The 15,679-nt window shown below is 46.0% G+C and overlaps 1 protein-coding gene across 6 annotated transcripts in view; it reads right to left on the reverse strand.

The window, feature by feature from the left end:
* Window positions 1–220: 220 nt before the first annotated feature.
* KAZN (kazrin, periplakin interacting protein) overlaps window positions 221–15,679 on the reverse strand; it is a 182,610-nt gene continuing 167,151 nt past the window's right edge. For 3 of the 6 annotated variants that reach the window (XM_089534464.1, XM_089534463.1, XM_089534465.1), the window contains exons 3-8: window positions 10,450–10,586; window positions 9,133–9,303; window positions 8,840–9,029; window positions 7,544–7,674; window positions 5,750–5,800; window positions 222–4,537 (exon numbers count right to left, since the gene is read on the reverse strand). In XM_089534464.1, the coding sequence (XP_089390590.1) occupies window positions 4,370–4,537; window positions 5,750–5,800; window positions 7,544–7,674; window positions 8,840–9,029; window positions 9,133–9,303; window positions 10,450–10,586 (848 nt within the window). In that variant the 3' untranslated portion in view covers window positions 222–4,369. Of the gene's footprint in view, window positions 4,538–5,749; window positions 5,801–7,526; window positions 7,675–8,839; window positions 9,030–9,132; window positions 9,304–10,449; window positions 10,587–15,679 lie in introns of all 6 variants that reach the window. The other 3 variants (XM_089534459.1, XM_089534462.1, XM_089534461.1) reach the window with 2 other exon arrangements.

A 15,679-nucleotide genomic window follows, 5' to 3' on the forward strand; every position in this document is an offset into this window, starting at 1 on the left:
CAGCTGTGTCAGGGGTGGCCACCACCATCGAAGTGTGTTTGTGTGGGTACACCTAGAAAACTCCCATTACAAGTTTTGTTCCAGATTTGAAAGGCGCTGTTCTAGGTTTTCCAGCCGATCTCAAGCTCAGCCCTCTGGACAGTTCCTTGCAAAGCTAGAAAAAAGTCCAAAGTGGATACACCAAACACCAGAGAGGGATGACAGGGTCCACCGACATGGGCAACCATGACAGAAATACGTACGAACCAGTGCTTGGGAAGGGCGCTTATGGGGCTGGGTTGTGCTGAGGGGGATTCTGGGAGGTGTAGTTCCAAAAGGGGACGTTCCCAAACAATGCCAGGCTTGAAGAAATTGCAGAGATGGTCCTCCCTGCATCATAGGACCCAAGGTGGGGCTTTCCAATGGTCACCTCCCAGACCCATTGAGAAAAAGGTATCCGTCTTTAGTGATCAAATCCAATTTACGTGGCAAAGATCTTAACAGATATACAGGGCCCTTTTAGTTCGTGGACAATCCTTGGAGCTCTGGCACGCCGGGATCCGCAAACCAACAAGTCAGACACGCAGAGAACCACAATTACTTTAAAATAAGCTTTATTTAGTTGTGTGTGTGTATTTTTTTCTCTTTTTTTAATATTTTCATATTTGCATCCATGCCTTCGAGGAATTGTTTCTCCCTTCCGCACAACCGTGGAAGGGAGGGAGACGTTAAATCTAAGGTTACCCATCATTCGTAAGCTATCTGAATGGTAGTTCTCTTTTTAAATAAATCACCTTCTTAGTTTTTGTTTTTTTAAAATAATTATTTCCTAATTTACAAAAAAGAGAGCGAAAGAGAAAGAGAGAGAGAGAGAGAGAGAGAGAGAGAGAAACAAAGACAGAAAGCTGAAACAATAACAATAATAACACAGACAACAAGAATAATAACGACAACAAAAAAAGAAATGACTAAATATATTCCAGGAGTTTAGCTGCTTCAATTTGGAATTGGAAAAAGGGAAGGGAAAAGACGGGGCGAAGGAGAGGGAGATTGTATCGCAACTCTGCAAAGAAGTGCTCCATCTTGGAACGGGGGCTAATGCAAATAGCAGCTCCGGAGAGGCATTTTTGGGGCGCCTTGCACTGCAAAGGGCAGCTCCGCCGAGATATTTTTGGGCACCGCTGAAACGCAAATACGCTTGGCCCCCCCGCATTTGCAGCTTTGATTATTCACGGATTCGATGAACAGGTTGTTCTCTCTAGGACTCTTTAGGTCCTCCAGCACGATTCAATGGCTAATGTTCGCCAGACTTTGTGCTGGAGGACCTATGGATTCCTAGAGCGAACACTTCTCCGGGTTTTTTGAAGCCCAGTTCTATGCTCAACCTCTGGCAGGTGTTGACCATAGAGTTGCTCTGGAGGAACTCTCTCTCAGCCTCAGTGCATGGCAATGGCAAACCCGCTCTGGAGAAACTTGCCAAGAAAACGCCAAGATAGGATCGCCGTAAGTCGGACACAACTTGAAGGCACACAACAAAAGCAACAAGTGAGCAGAAGTCACTTCCTATGTTAAAAAGAGCCTCTCCTGGGCTTTAAGTCCCCCATACATTGGAGGAAACCTAAGGGCATTTTGGAGTTATTTTTGGACTTCTTGAGGGCCACATGGTGGTTCCTGATGTGCAAATATCCCCAATGTGCTTTGGAGCTCTCTTGCCGGTGCCCAAATGTACATCTTTGCTACTTGCTAACAGGGCTTCTTTGCATTTCTGCAATGTAGCTGCAGGTTCACAAAGGGCCTGAACAGACAGGCCAAAATAAAGCTATTTGAGTCAGTTCGGAAGTATGCTATTTAAAAGACGCACGCAACTTAAGAGGCCAGAAGCTGCACCAAAGCTGCGCTCTAGTCCTTTGGTGTGGCTTTCGGACTCGTCATTTAAACAGCATACCTCCAAGGTGACCTGAAGCAGCTTTATTTTGGCCTGTCTGTTTGGGCCCAAAGTTACAAAATCTAGACTGTGATGGCAGGTCTCAGTCTGGGTGTTTTTGCCAATCCTGGGCATCAACTATGCCAAAATGCTCAAGAGGCTGCCATTTCAAAACGGACCCTCTGAAGCACCAAGAGCTATGGAAAACAGTAAACAACTGCGATCTTCTCAGTGGTAGCATCTGGCGAGATCAACCAGAAATTGCCATGCTGCAAGAGAGCTATACCTATGATATTTTGCGTGTGGGATACCCCAAAACGTCTTTTTTACAGGATCGGATGGGACCAGGGTGGAGATGGGGCATAGGAAAAGGGAGCAAAGTCACATTTGTTCTCTTGGCATCGAATCCATCACACCTTCCCCTCTGCAAATGCGACAACGCTCAAGAGCACAGAGGAGTAAAAACAGCAACCATCCCAAACACCCCCCCGCACCCCCAACGTGGAAAAATATAAATCCCAATATTTATGCAAATAATTTAGTTAGAATACATCCTCTGTATTGTGCAAATAAATTAAAAAACTAAACAACGAGGGAAGAAGAAGAAGAAGGAAGAATGAAGGGTTAAGAAATTATTCCAGATGAGTATGCATGACATATATATATATATAGAGAGATTTATATATATATTAAAACACACACACACACACAAACAGAATAACAACAGAAAAGAAAATTAGGAAGAGAGCGGGAATGCAGGAACGCACATCCGTATGGTTTTGGGGGATCCTGGCCTGAAAAAAGTCAGACAACTAGATCTTTTTTGGGGGTAAGGGAGGACTTGTTTTCAAATTGGAAATTTGGAACTGCTTTGCGCATAGCAGCCAGGTTCCGGTTGTTCAGTCCCAACTGGAGTAGACCCACTGAATTGACTGTAAGAGGTGAGTCAGGTAACTAGGATTTAGGTGAACGGTTCAATGGGGCTTTGCTTATCCAGACTCAGAGCAGGATTTGCACGGATGGTTGAATCAAAGGTTAACTCTGGTCCAAAACACACTGCAGAAATAATCCAGTTTGAGACTGCTTTAACTGCCCTGGCTCAATGCTAGGGAATGGTAGACATTTAGCCGTCTCTGTTGGAGGGTTCTGGTGCCACAATGAACTAGAATTCCCAGGATTCTCTAGCACTGAGCCAGGGCAGTATTCTGGACCTCTGTTGATTCAACAGCCCTTCTCCAGTTGGGATCAACAATAGGATTCAGGTCTACGTTTGCACATCCATCTGCAAAAAGATCGCACAGCATGATGCCGCGCACGGAAATAGCAAGTGTGAGATACACTCCTCGCCTATTTGTATGTGTTAAAAACAGTTAACACATAACAGACAATTCACACCAATGGGAACTTTCCTCCCAATTAAAGCCTCATCCAACGGAGGCTCTGCTGGGAATCGGGAGGGAAATCTGCTCCAGGGTTTAGTCCGAATATCCAAGGACCAACGACCAAGATGCCAAATGGCGTCCCCCTTAGCAAGGTTTAGCACCTTAAAATAAACCGATCTCTCTTGAAATCCTCCTTAAACAATTTAGAGGAGGTTCAACAAGCATGCGCCACCAACATGGAACCCAGATTTTGGTATCGCCAAACGGCAATTCGCTTTTCTTTGACAGTAAATAAATAACAGATCCCTACTTTGCTAATGGAAAATTAAAAAAAAAGGTCTAGTTTGGACCAGGGAGGTTTGCGTTGACGGCTGGATCTCTCGTCTCTCGATAGCCGTGGCTCATTCCTGCGTAAAAAGACGTGGCGCATTACGCAAAAGTTGGTCCATCACACGAAAACAGAGGTCTGTACGGAGTTTTTTTGCTCCTGGCAGCCATCTTGGGGGAAACCGCGTGATCCGAAAAACTCCAGCGATCTCGGCATCGGGGGGAAAAGAGAGCAGGAAGATCAGCGGGGTTTTACTTTCGGCCCCAGAAGGGGGACGAGAGACATGTTATGGGAACACAGTGCACAATATTCGTTGTTGTTGTCCTTGTTATGTACAAATACACAGCAGTCCTTCAAGTTTTTCAAGTTTTTGTAAAAAGAAGAGCAGGGACAAGAGAGGAAGGAGAGGTCTTTAAAAACGGAAAGGAAATAGAATAAAGGAAGAGAGTGAAAGAGAGAGAGAAGGAAAACTCAACGCAAAGGTTAACAAAACACACCCCAGAACAGAACGAGGGGAAGTTACACAACAACGACTTGGCATCGCTCCATAGACAACAGTTAGTGGGGTTTCACATACGGGATTTTTTTAAGGGGGGGAATTATGTACAGCGAGTTACAGAAGAGGCAACGCAGAGAAAGAGAGCGAGAAAGGCTCACGATCCGCCGGGTTTCGGGTTTAGAGGCGTTTGGCTCGCGCACACAGACACTCGCACACACGCACGCACACCAGAAGCGGGGGTTTGGGAAGGCGGGCCGTCACCAGTCGGCATCCTCTTCTATGTAATAATCGGGAGTGGTACCGTCGAAGAGGCCCGGGTCGAGCGATTTCCGCTGCTTCCCTCGGGCAAAGACCCGGGAAATGGACCCGAAGCCCATCTTCTCTTTCTTCTTTTTCCGTTTTTGGTCTTCGAGGTCCTCTAAAGACTGAAAAGGAAGTGGGGAAGGAAACAGAGAGAGAAGAATACAGGTGAGATTGCTTTGTCCACATTGGCCAAAGGCGACCGTGTTGCCTGCAAAACCTTCCAAACACTTTGCAAAAGCAGAGGGCTGTCATTGCAAAGGACCGATATTTGGGTTTAGGGATTGTATGGACTGAAGCTATATATCAGTCCATACAATCCCTAAACCCAAATATCAGTCCTCTTGCAATATAGATATTGCAATATATATATATTCAACCAACCATGGCTCTTATAAGTGCAGTCGGTTCTTCATATCTGCAGATTCTGCATCCCCGAATTCAACCAATACATACACACACACACTCATCCCTCCATATTTGTGGCTTTGATTATTTATGAATTTGATTAATATGTTCCCTCTAGGAATATCTAGGTCCTCCAGAGCAACTCTATGGCCAACTTTAACTAAAAGTGGCACTGAAAGACCTAGAGATTCCTAGAGAGGACACTCTACTAGGCCTTTGTAGCTCCTCCAGCGCAACTCTATGGTGAGTGTCTGTCGGATGTTGACCACAGAGTTGTGCCGGAGGACCTAGAGATCCCTAGAGAGGTGTCCTCTCAGGTAAAAACATGGTTTTGTTATTTGCATTTGTTTTCATATTCAAGGGGGTCTTGTGCTCCTAACCCTGGCGAATATGGAGGGACAACTGTATCTATATTCTCCATTAGCAACTAAATTAAGTACACTTAAGTATTTGTTGTTGCTGTTGTGTGCCTCCCATTCGATTCCAACTTACGGTGACCTTATCTTTGGGTTTTCTGGGTAAGAATTTCTTAGAGGAGGTTTGCCATGGCCTTCCTCTGAGTCTGAGAGTGTGTCACCTGCCCAAAGTCACCCAGTGGGTTTCACGGCCAAGCTGGGAATAATCGTAGGCTGACACTCAAACCACTACACCATGCTGCCTCTCACATAACCATATTTTAAGTGCCGTCGGTTCTCCGTATCCATAGATTCTGCATCCACAGATTCAACCAACCATGGCTTGAAAATATCCCCCCCCCCCCCCCAAAAAAAAAAAAAATATTCCAAAAGGCAAGCCTTGAGTTTGCCATTTTATATATGGCAATTTTACTATACCACTGTATTTAATGGGACTTGAGTAGATTTTGGTATCCACAGGGAGCCCTGGAAGCAGATGCCAAATGAGACCAAGGCCCCGCTGTTATTTCTTACCTGGACAATTGGGTTGTGCAAGTTTTTCTGTACCGGTCCAGGACTATCCCCCTGCCAGGAGAAAAGAGACGGTCTCAGTGCATGCCCAGGGCGGGCAAAGGTGGCAAAGACAAAGTACATGCCTTGCTATCGGGACAGTTTTGCAAGCATCCAACAGCACCAAAGCTCCCCAAAACCTGGACTTCCCTCTAAAAGGCTGTGGGTGGGTGAGTTAGAATTAGGGTTAGGAGGAAACATAGTGTGAGATTGTTCCACAAAGAAAAAAGAAACATGTTGCCTTCTGAGCCTTCTGTTCCTAAGACAGCAAAGAAAGTCCCCAGCAGGGCAGGTTTTGCAAAAGGTTAAGAAACACTCAGGCAGCGCATGCTAAAGGGACAACAACACACTTTGGTGTGTATGTGTGTTTTTCTCCATCCCACTTCATTCCCCGCTTGCACCTGAAAGATACTACAAGATGGTCTGGATTCCTGTGCGCATGTAGCCATAGAATCGCAGAATTATCAAATTCAAAGATGCCAAATGCATTTGATGCAAGTAGACTTAAGTCTATGAAAGCTCATGCTGCTAACCTCTTTCTTTCGCTTAGTCTCAAAGGTGCTACAAGATCTCTCTATGTAGAGCAGTGGTTCCCAACCTGTGGGTCGGGACCCCTTTGGGGGTCGAATGACCCTTTCATGGGGGTCGCCTAAGACCATTGGAAAACACCTATTTAATTACAGTTATAAAGTAGCAACGAAAATAATTTCATGGGTTTGGGTCACCACAACATGAGGAACTGTATTAAAGCATTAGGAAGGTTGGGAACCACTGATGTAGAGAATCATAGAATGGTAGAGTTGGAAGGGAACCCAAAGGTCATCAGTTCCAACCCTCTGCTCAATGCTAAAGGATCTCCAGCAGGTCACTGGTGGCCAGCCTCTTTTGGAAGATGCCACCTCTCTGGGTCATTGGTTGCATTACTGAAACCCTCTTACTGTCAATGTTGAATCAAATGTTGAATCAAAACCTACCCTCCTAACTTAAAACCATTAGTCCTGGTCGTACCCTCTGGAGCCGCAGAGATATTTCAAAACATCACCAGGATGAACATGCCCAACTCCTTCAACCTTTCTTTGCATGTTTTGTTTTCCGTACTTCTGATCATCCTAGTTGCTCTTCCCTGAATCTGCCCCATTGATACAGTTTGCTGCCACTTTAAATGCAGTGGCTCCATCCTAAGGAATCCTTGGATCTGTCATTCTACAAGGTCTTCAGCCTTCTCTGCCAAAGAGGGCCGGCGCCTCGCCAAACTACAAGTCCCAGGAATTTGTAGCATGGAGCCATGGCAGTTAAAAGCGTCAAAACTACACTATTTCTTCAGCGATTCCCAAACTTTGCTCCTCCAGATGTTTTAAACTTCAGCTCCCAGAATTTTCGACTGTGGACCAAGCTGGCTGAGGCTTCTCGGAGTTGATGTTCAAAGTTTGGGAATCCCTGGTGTAGATGTACCCTATATCCTTTTTACAATGAGGTGCCCAGAATTGAACTCAGTACACCAAATGAGGCCAGACTAGTGCAAAATATAGTGGGACATTTATGCTGCAATATTTTGTTGCACATAAAATTTCTCCTTTTCAAAAGAGTGCATGTTCAGAAGCAGCAGTGACAGCACCAGCAGCAGCCAAAACAAGCAGCCAAGCATCCCCCTTCCTTTCCCAGGACGATGGGAGAATCAACCAGCAAAGCAGGCAAGCGGGGTTAGAAAGAGAAGAGAACCGTGTTAGGAACAGCCAATGACCTGCAGAGGCGCCTTACATTGCAGAGCGAATGCGTTCGGTGCCGCGGCGAGTTGATGTCGCTCGGCGTGGACGACCGGTCCCCTTCCGCCGCTGATGCGTCGGAGATGATGGAAGGCTGCCGGGAATGGCATGGGCTGACTCGGACCGCTGGAAAAGCAAAGAGCCAAGAGACGGTGGGTGAGTTTCTCCATCATGTCTCCATCTTGCTGGAAGCAACAAAATGGGGGCAAAACCAAGGTGCAAAGTTGGAATGGGCTCCCAGTGCACAACTGCCACCATTTCGTCTGGACAGGTAAGGACTGGGGATGAGGCAGATGGCAGCAGGTAGCCATGATCGGCTGGACAATGAACAGGGTTGCCAACTTGGGATTGCACCAGGCTCTCAGGTTTTTGGGCCAAAACTTGAGACTTTGCAACAAACCATTACAAACCACAGTCGCTCACTGTTTATCACCACCCTCCCCAAATTTTAAGACCTAAAGGAGCAAGTCAAGGTGACACTAGGGGATTATTGTTTCTCACTTGCATAGGGAGATGGGATATAGACCACTGAACAATATCTTTTTAAATGAAATTTGGGGTGCATCTATTAGAAATAATGCAGGTTGGCACCCCTTTAAGAGCTGTAGCTCCGGTCTATGGAGTCCTGGGGTTTTGCAGTTTCACAAGGCTTCCGCCTTCTTGGCCAAAGAGCGCTAGTGCCTCTCCAAACAACAAATCCCAGGATTCTGTAGGATGGAGCCACGGCAGTTAAAGTGGTGTCAAACTGTATTATTACTACAGTGTAGATGCCCCTTTGGAAAGGTCTGGACAGTTTGTGGCATTCCCGGAGGGTCCCAGGTGCAGAAAAATGGACTTCAGATCCGTAAAAGTTGGCTGATCTTGGAATGTTAGATATTAGAAATTATGTTATATATGTAAGGAGGGAGGGGGGATTTATTTATATTGTATGCATCTATTAGAGGTGTGTTGTGTTTTATTTGTGTATTGGATTTATTGCTGTATTATTGCATTCGATATTAATGTGATTGTTAGCCGCCTCGATCTTACGGGAAGAGGCAGGGTAATAATAACAATAACAATAACAATAACAATAACAATAATAATAATAATAATAATAATAATAATAATAATGTGTAATTTGTTTTAATGCTGTAATAATTTCATTCTGTTTTAATGTACCATTCTTGCATGCTTTTAATTGTAGTGTTTTTTTAAAATAATGTAAGCTGCCCTGAATCCCAGTTTTGGGGAAAGTGTGGGATGATGATGATGATGATACAATGACTTGGGGGGACCTATGGGGACTCACCTTGCCGGTCCACCGTGTGCTGTGGGTGGCCATGATAGAGCGTCTGTTGGCTCTGCCGGATGGCAGCCGTAAGAGGGAGGTCGGCTTGCATAACCCATTCTTGGTTGCCGTTGAGCACCGTTTCGCCGGGCATGGCTAGCGAGTGCCGCTTGGGGACATCCTTGGTCAGGGTTGCTAAGGACTGCTTCGCCTGGATGGACAACATGGAGAAATGCAAGAGAGGGTGATGCATCCCACCCTGGTTCCTAATATTAAAAGGGACCCCAAAGGCAGAGGGGTTGGGGAAGGCTCACCATGGCTAGCTCGGCTTCCAGCTCCTTCATCCGGTTGTCCTTCAGGTCCAGCTGGGAACGGAGGGCGCTGGCATGGTCCGTGGCCTCTTTGGCTTGCCGGCGCAGCTCCCACTTTTCTCGCTCCAGGAGGTCTTTCTCTTTCGCAAGCGCTTTGACGACGTCTTCGCTCTCCTGTCGGTTGGGCAAAAAAGGGTCAGGGGGCAACAGAAAAGCAGAGGACAAGATCCAAAATCTGCACTTATATTATCTCTAATATCCCTACACATATTATCACCACTGAATAATATGATGCTTGTTTGAATGCATCCACACTATGCTCCTACAGCCCTTTAATACCACCTTTATTGTCACGGCTTGTCCATAAGATTGTCCATTGGGAATCTTATGGTTTGTAGAGTACTTTTGCACTAGTTATAGCGCACTGATATCACTATAACTGTCATGGCTCAATCTGATTGCATTTTGGAAAGGATGTGGGAACCATGACAGTCAAAATGGTTGTTGTTATGTGCCTTCAGTTTAGATCTGACCTATGGAGACTCTCGTTCAGATTTTTTAAGTCTGTTTCTGAGCAGGGTCACCATTGCCTTCCTCTAAGTCTGAGAGAGTGTGACTTGCCAAGGGCATGGAAACAGTGGTTTTCCATGGCTGAGCTGGGATTCGAACCCTGGTCTCCAGTCGTAGTCCAATCTGTAAAGCACTCTGTATCTTACAGGGTTTTATTCAGAGGACACCTGCCTTCAGTTGAGGCCGAGAATGTGTGACTTGATCAAAGTCAAATAGGAATTTATAGTTTTTTGTGAGTTTTTCGGGCTATGTGGCCATGTTCCATAAGAGTTTATTCCTGATCTTTCACCAGCATCTGTGGCTGGCATCTTCAGAGATCTTATAGAACATGGCCACATAGTGGAAAAACCCACAAAAAACTATGGATGCCGGCCATGAAAGCCTTCGACTTCACAAATAGGAGTTTGTTTCCAAGGCTGCGCAGGGATTCAAATCCTGGAGTGCATCTACACTGTAGAAATAATACAGTTTGACATGAAGTGCTGTAGCTCCATCCTATGCAGTCCTGGGATTTGTAGTTTTACAAGGTCTTTAGACTCCTCTGTCAAAGAATGCTGGTGCCTTACAAAACGACAAATCCCAGGATTCTGTAGGATGGAGCCATGGCAGCTAAATTGGTATCAAACAGGTTAGATGCCTCTCCGGTCTTCCGTAGTCCTGGCCCACCACACTCGCTCTCTTTAGATATAAGTTGGGATATAAATATAGCAATAAAGCAATCCAACTGCCAATCCTGGCCCCTGTCCTTACTTTTCTGTGTTGTTCGTAGTTCCGGATGAAGTCTCGCAGCTGCTCTTCCCGGCTTTCCAGAGTGGCATAGAGCTGCTGCATTTGGCTCACCAAGTCCGTCTTCTCCCCCTTCAAACGTTTCCGGTCGGCTTTCATGGCTGGAAGGAAGTAAAGGACAGAGTTGGGTGAAAACTATTCAACTGCTGGAGAGACAGAAGGAAATCAGACTAAGCCCCAAATTATCAATTTTTCAATTGCATTTTTGCAAAGAAGATCCCACTTGGCACTTTTCCGGAGCCTATTGCATCCTACCCCACAACTGTATAAATAGGTTTCATAACCCGAGGCTTTAATACCAACCTGTGTGTTGTATATGAAGACTGTGTTGTGTGTCCCTACACTTTGCCAAGTGAGGTTGGTGGGCACACATAACAGGGCTTTCTTTGTAACAGCGCCAGTGCATTATTTTGCATTAGTTCTTTCTAATCGTGGTGATGCATTATTTTGCATTATTCTGCTGCTACACTGTAGAAATAAAATAGTTTGACACTGCTTTAATGTTCAGCTCTCATTGCTATCAAATCCTGGGATAAGTAGTTTGACTTCACAAGGTGTGTATGCATTTCTGGCCAAGACTCAGCATTGGGAAATGCTGCATCTGTGAAGCCATGGATATCAAAGTGGTATGAAGTAGGTACAACTGGCGAATGCACCTACACCAGTGATTCCCAAACTCTGGTCCTCCAGGTGTTGTGGATTTCAACTCCCAGAAGCCCCAGCCAGAGTGGCCAATGGTCAAGCATTCTGGGACCTGAAGTCCAAAACATCTGGAGGACCAAAGTCTGGGAACCACAGATCTCCATTGCAGTGTGACTCCTCTTTGACTGCCATGGCTCTGTCCTACAGAACCCTGGGATTTGTAGCTTTGTGAGGCACCAGCCCTCTTTTGCAAAACAACGCATCCCAGGATTGCACCATGGTGCCAAAAAGTGGTGTCCAACTGTGTTATTTCCAAAGTGGAGACGCACTCAACCAGAGTTTAGCAGAAGCGAGAGACGCAGAGTAGAAAGGAGAAGAAGAAAAAATAAAGGAAGGGGGGAAAAAAGGAACTATCTGAGCTCTAGCTGTTAAAATATGGGCACGGTTTATAAAGACGATCCACCTCCTGCAGGTTTTCTCCATCCTTCACCAGCTCTCTGCACCTCCACATCCACTTATTTTCTAAAACCAGCGTGTTGCAACCCAGTCTCCTCTTTCTACCCTTCCAATAATTGCATGCCTTCCAGAAATCCCACGGCACACGGCAGCTTAAGAGGAGCTCTCCCCTCGAGTCGAACTTGGCATTTTGACCTGGCGCGGAGGATGCAGGGCATTTGGTCCGAGGTTTGCTGGAGATCTCAAATGCATGAAGCAAGGGCAAGCCAGAAGGGTGGAAGCATGAGTGGGTGTCTGTCTGTGTGCAGAGCTCTTTTTGGCAGAGGTGCAGAAGAGAAGCAACAAATTAAAGTGTATAACCTCCTGACATTTTGCAGACGAAAACCAGAACGTGTGTGGGATCCTGCCCACTCTTGTCCTCACTGCTGTGTTTATTGAGTGCAAACTACTTTTACTCTTGGCCCAATTACTAGCAATGCAGTTAACTTCAGATTTCACCTGAGCTTTTAGAAATGCATTGTGGGCACCCAAAAAAAAGGGGCAACTGAAGATACTAAGGGAACGGAAACACAGCTAGTAGAAAAGTCCTAGGCAAGAACCATTTTCAGTGACTCAGTCTCTGCAATGCTGGAAATGTTGGTGGGAAATTTCATTGGGGAAGCAGATTTCTTATTTGCCCTGATTTTGCCCTCGGAAGCATATGATGCCATCTTCACCAACTCCTGGTTGGTTCTCATTGGGATTAATGTTGTATTTCTCTTGGTTGCCAGCAGAGGAAGCCCTTCACTTTGTATTTCCTTGCCTTCCAAATCAACCAGTTCCTTCCTTGCTTTCCAAGGCAGAGTTACTTGCTTCTTCCAATTCCTTTCCGTGCCAGGTGTGCCATTGCTATGCTATGCATGCGCCCGTTTTTCATTTTCCGTGTTCGTTTTTGGAAAAAATCCCATCTTAAACCAAGGTGCTTTCCCTACAGAGAGCGAACTGCCGGCAAATGAAATGTTCTGGGGAGATCTCAGATTGAAAGGCAAATCACGTAAAGTCTCCACCTGACACTATATTATTGATGAGCTCCATGGAATAAACAGCACATTTCCTAAAGCGGCTTTGAGAGCTATTTATCCCAAGGGATTATGATATGGATGGACTTACTGTTTGCTTGCTACCGCAACTGTGTTGTAGGGTGCATCCACACTGCAGATTTAAAGCAATTTGAGACTACTTTAACTGCCACGACTCTGTCTTATTGAACCTGTCCTTTGGTGAGGCATCAGAGTTCTCCAACAAGCCAAACTGAATTCCTCCCCAAACGACAAATCCCAGGATTCAATTGGATAGATGCATGGCAGCTAAAGTGGTCTCAAACTGCTTTAATTCTGCAGTGTGGATGCACCCGTAGGGACACCCTGCACCAGCAAGAGATGTATGCGTAAAGCACAGACGTTTACCAGCAAATGCCAACAATCCCCTTCAAGTGGCTGGAAGATGCAACCTGGCAAAGCGCTGCTGCTTTGCTAAAGACGCAGTAGCTTTACAAAAGACCCGCTTTCGTCAGAGAGGGATACTCCTAGAACTGTGAAGTCAAAGGTTTTCATGGCCGGCATCCATACTTTGTGGGATTTTCGGGGCTATGTGTCCATGTTCTACAAGAGTTTATACCTGACGTTTCGCCAGCATCTGTGGCCGGCACCTTCAGAGGACGCTGGCATGGAAGAGAGTGGTGTGTGTGTGTGTATTATACACACACACACAGTGATTTCCATATTAATCTGTGTATTGTTCTGTTGTTGAATGACAAGGCCTCAGGGTGCAATGATATTACATAGACAGACATGGAAATCGTTCCTCCCAACCCAGGGTCGCACGGTATATATATATACCTCACTCACTTCCATGCCAGCATTCTCTGAAGATGCCAGCTGTAGATGCTGGTGAAACATCAGGGATAAACTCTTCTAGAACATGGCCACACAGCCCAAAAAACCCACAGCAAACTACTCCTATTTTAGCTGACCTGAAATGGTGGAGCTTCCCGTAGTTTTGGTCCTTCCTTGTTTGGTTTAGCTATGGAGGCTTGTCTTCCTAGAGCATTGCATTTCAAAATGCTCTTGAGTATAAGAGCTGTTCAGGAGGGGAATGGACTGCCCACCACAGTTCTGGGCACCACAATTCAAAAGGGACATTGAGAAACTGGAACCATGTGTCCAAAGGAGGGTGACCAAAATGGTGAAGGGTCTGAAAACCATGAAGCCCTATGAGGAGAGACTTAGGGATCTGAGGATGTTTAGCCTGGAGTAGAGAAGGTTAAGAGGTGATATGAGAGCCCTGTTTAAATATTTGAAGGGATGCCATATTGAGGAGGGAGCAAGCTTGTTTTCGGCTGCTCCAGAGACTAGGACACAATGGAGCAATGGATGCAAGCTCCAGGAAAAGAGATTCCAGCTCAACATTAGAAGGAACTTCCTGAGAGTAAGGGCTGTTTGACAGTGGAACACACTTCTTCCTCGGAGATTGTGGTGGAGATGCTTTGATTTGGATTTCCTGCATGGCAGGGGGTTGGACTGGATGGCCCTTGTGGTCTCTTCCAACTCTATGATTCTATGCGTCTCCTTCCTTGGAGTTCTTTAAGCAGAGGCTGGATGGCCATCTGTCAATGGGGATGCTTTGATTGAGAGTTCCTGCATGGCAGAAGGGGGTTGTACTGGACGGCCCTTGGGGTCTCTTCCAACTCTATGATTCTAAGGATGGGAGACTCTCCTTTGGTGGTGGTTCTTGAAACAAAGGTTGGATGGACATCTGTCAGGAGTGCTGGCTTTGTGTATTTCTGCATGGCAGAATGGGGTCCCTTGTGGTCCCTTCCAATTCTAAGATTATAATTCTGAAAATGGTGGGCTCTTCTCTAAACACAGGCTGAATGGCCATCATTCAGGGATGCTTTGACTCTGCATTCCCGCCTGGCGGAGGGTTGGGCTACATGGCCTTTGGGGGATCCCTTCCACCTCTTAAGTTTCCATGCCTTTATGATCTCCAACCTCTGTTGCTCTTCCTGACACATTTCTTGCTCAGGAGCGCTCTCCATTTTTGCAACCAGAAATCCCTGCTTCTGCAAAGCAACAAAGTCAAGTCGCATCTATTTATTTTATTCCCCTCGCATCATCTTGCATCATTCAGTTTCTCTCTTTCTCCTTTTTAAAAAATGATTTCTTTGAGAGCGGAAATGCAGACCCGCCGGCAATGTTTGCTTGCAAAAACAGTCGAGAATATATCTATATCTATATATCATCCCATCTCCATGACAACAGGCAATCTGGACCAACTTTCCCAGGCGTCGCTTCTCTTTTCTTCTCCCAGACTTTGATGGGAGGCGAGGTCGCAAATACGTTCCCACCCCGAAACCTTTGCGATTTCTGCGGCAAAATGGAGACGTGGGAGTCGCTGTCCGAGGCGAGCCCCCGCTGTGATGCTCTGGTCCGTCTCTTTGGCCGGGGCTTGTTAAATGCACAAAACTGACTTCGCCGCCGAATCCAGCACCATTTAATTAGGTCCCTTGTCAGTTTCCATAAAGCAACATATCTGGTGTGTGCAGAGATCCGCCGCGTTTCAAGTGAGACGACTTAGCTAGGATGTGAATTTTTTCCCTCCTCCATCTCTCTGGATGTAGGAAACTAAAGAAGGTGCTTAAAGAGTATATGAGAATTTTCCCAGCTGTGCCAAGAAACCCCATCGACAGGACGGTCCACCGTTGCCAAGCTTTGCATCTGCGATGGAGACTGAAAGGATCAATGCTCTTCATGCTGTGTCAGGAACCCAAAACACAAAGGTCTGGATCTTTAGCACCCCGCAACAAGCCCCAATGCCTCTGTTTTCCTCTGTGGACCCTCTCAAAATGGTGACACCAACACAGCATCCCTTCTTGTTGCCATTTTGAGAAGGGCTGCAGAGGAGAAGTGAAGTTTTCGAGTGCTTGGTGGAACCAAATGGGACTTTCTTCACATGTTTTCACACGTTGGGAGGCTTTCTGTGTGGTTTTTGCAGAAAATTGTCCAAAAATAGGGGGGGGGTTTGCCAAAAATGGGGTTTTTTGGAGGCATTGGGGGAC

Source organism: Sceloporus occidentalis, unplaced genomic scaffold (assembly GCF_023333645.1).
Source record: "Sceloporus occidentalis isolate IW3139 unplaced genomic scaffold, rSceOcc1.0.p SCAF_8, whole genome shotgun sequence".
Taxonomy (NCBI): Eukaryota; Metazoa; Chordata; class Lepidosauria; order Squamata; family Phrynosomatidae; genus Sceloporus; species Sceloporus occidentalis.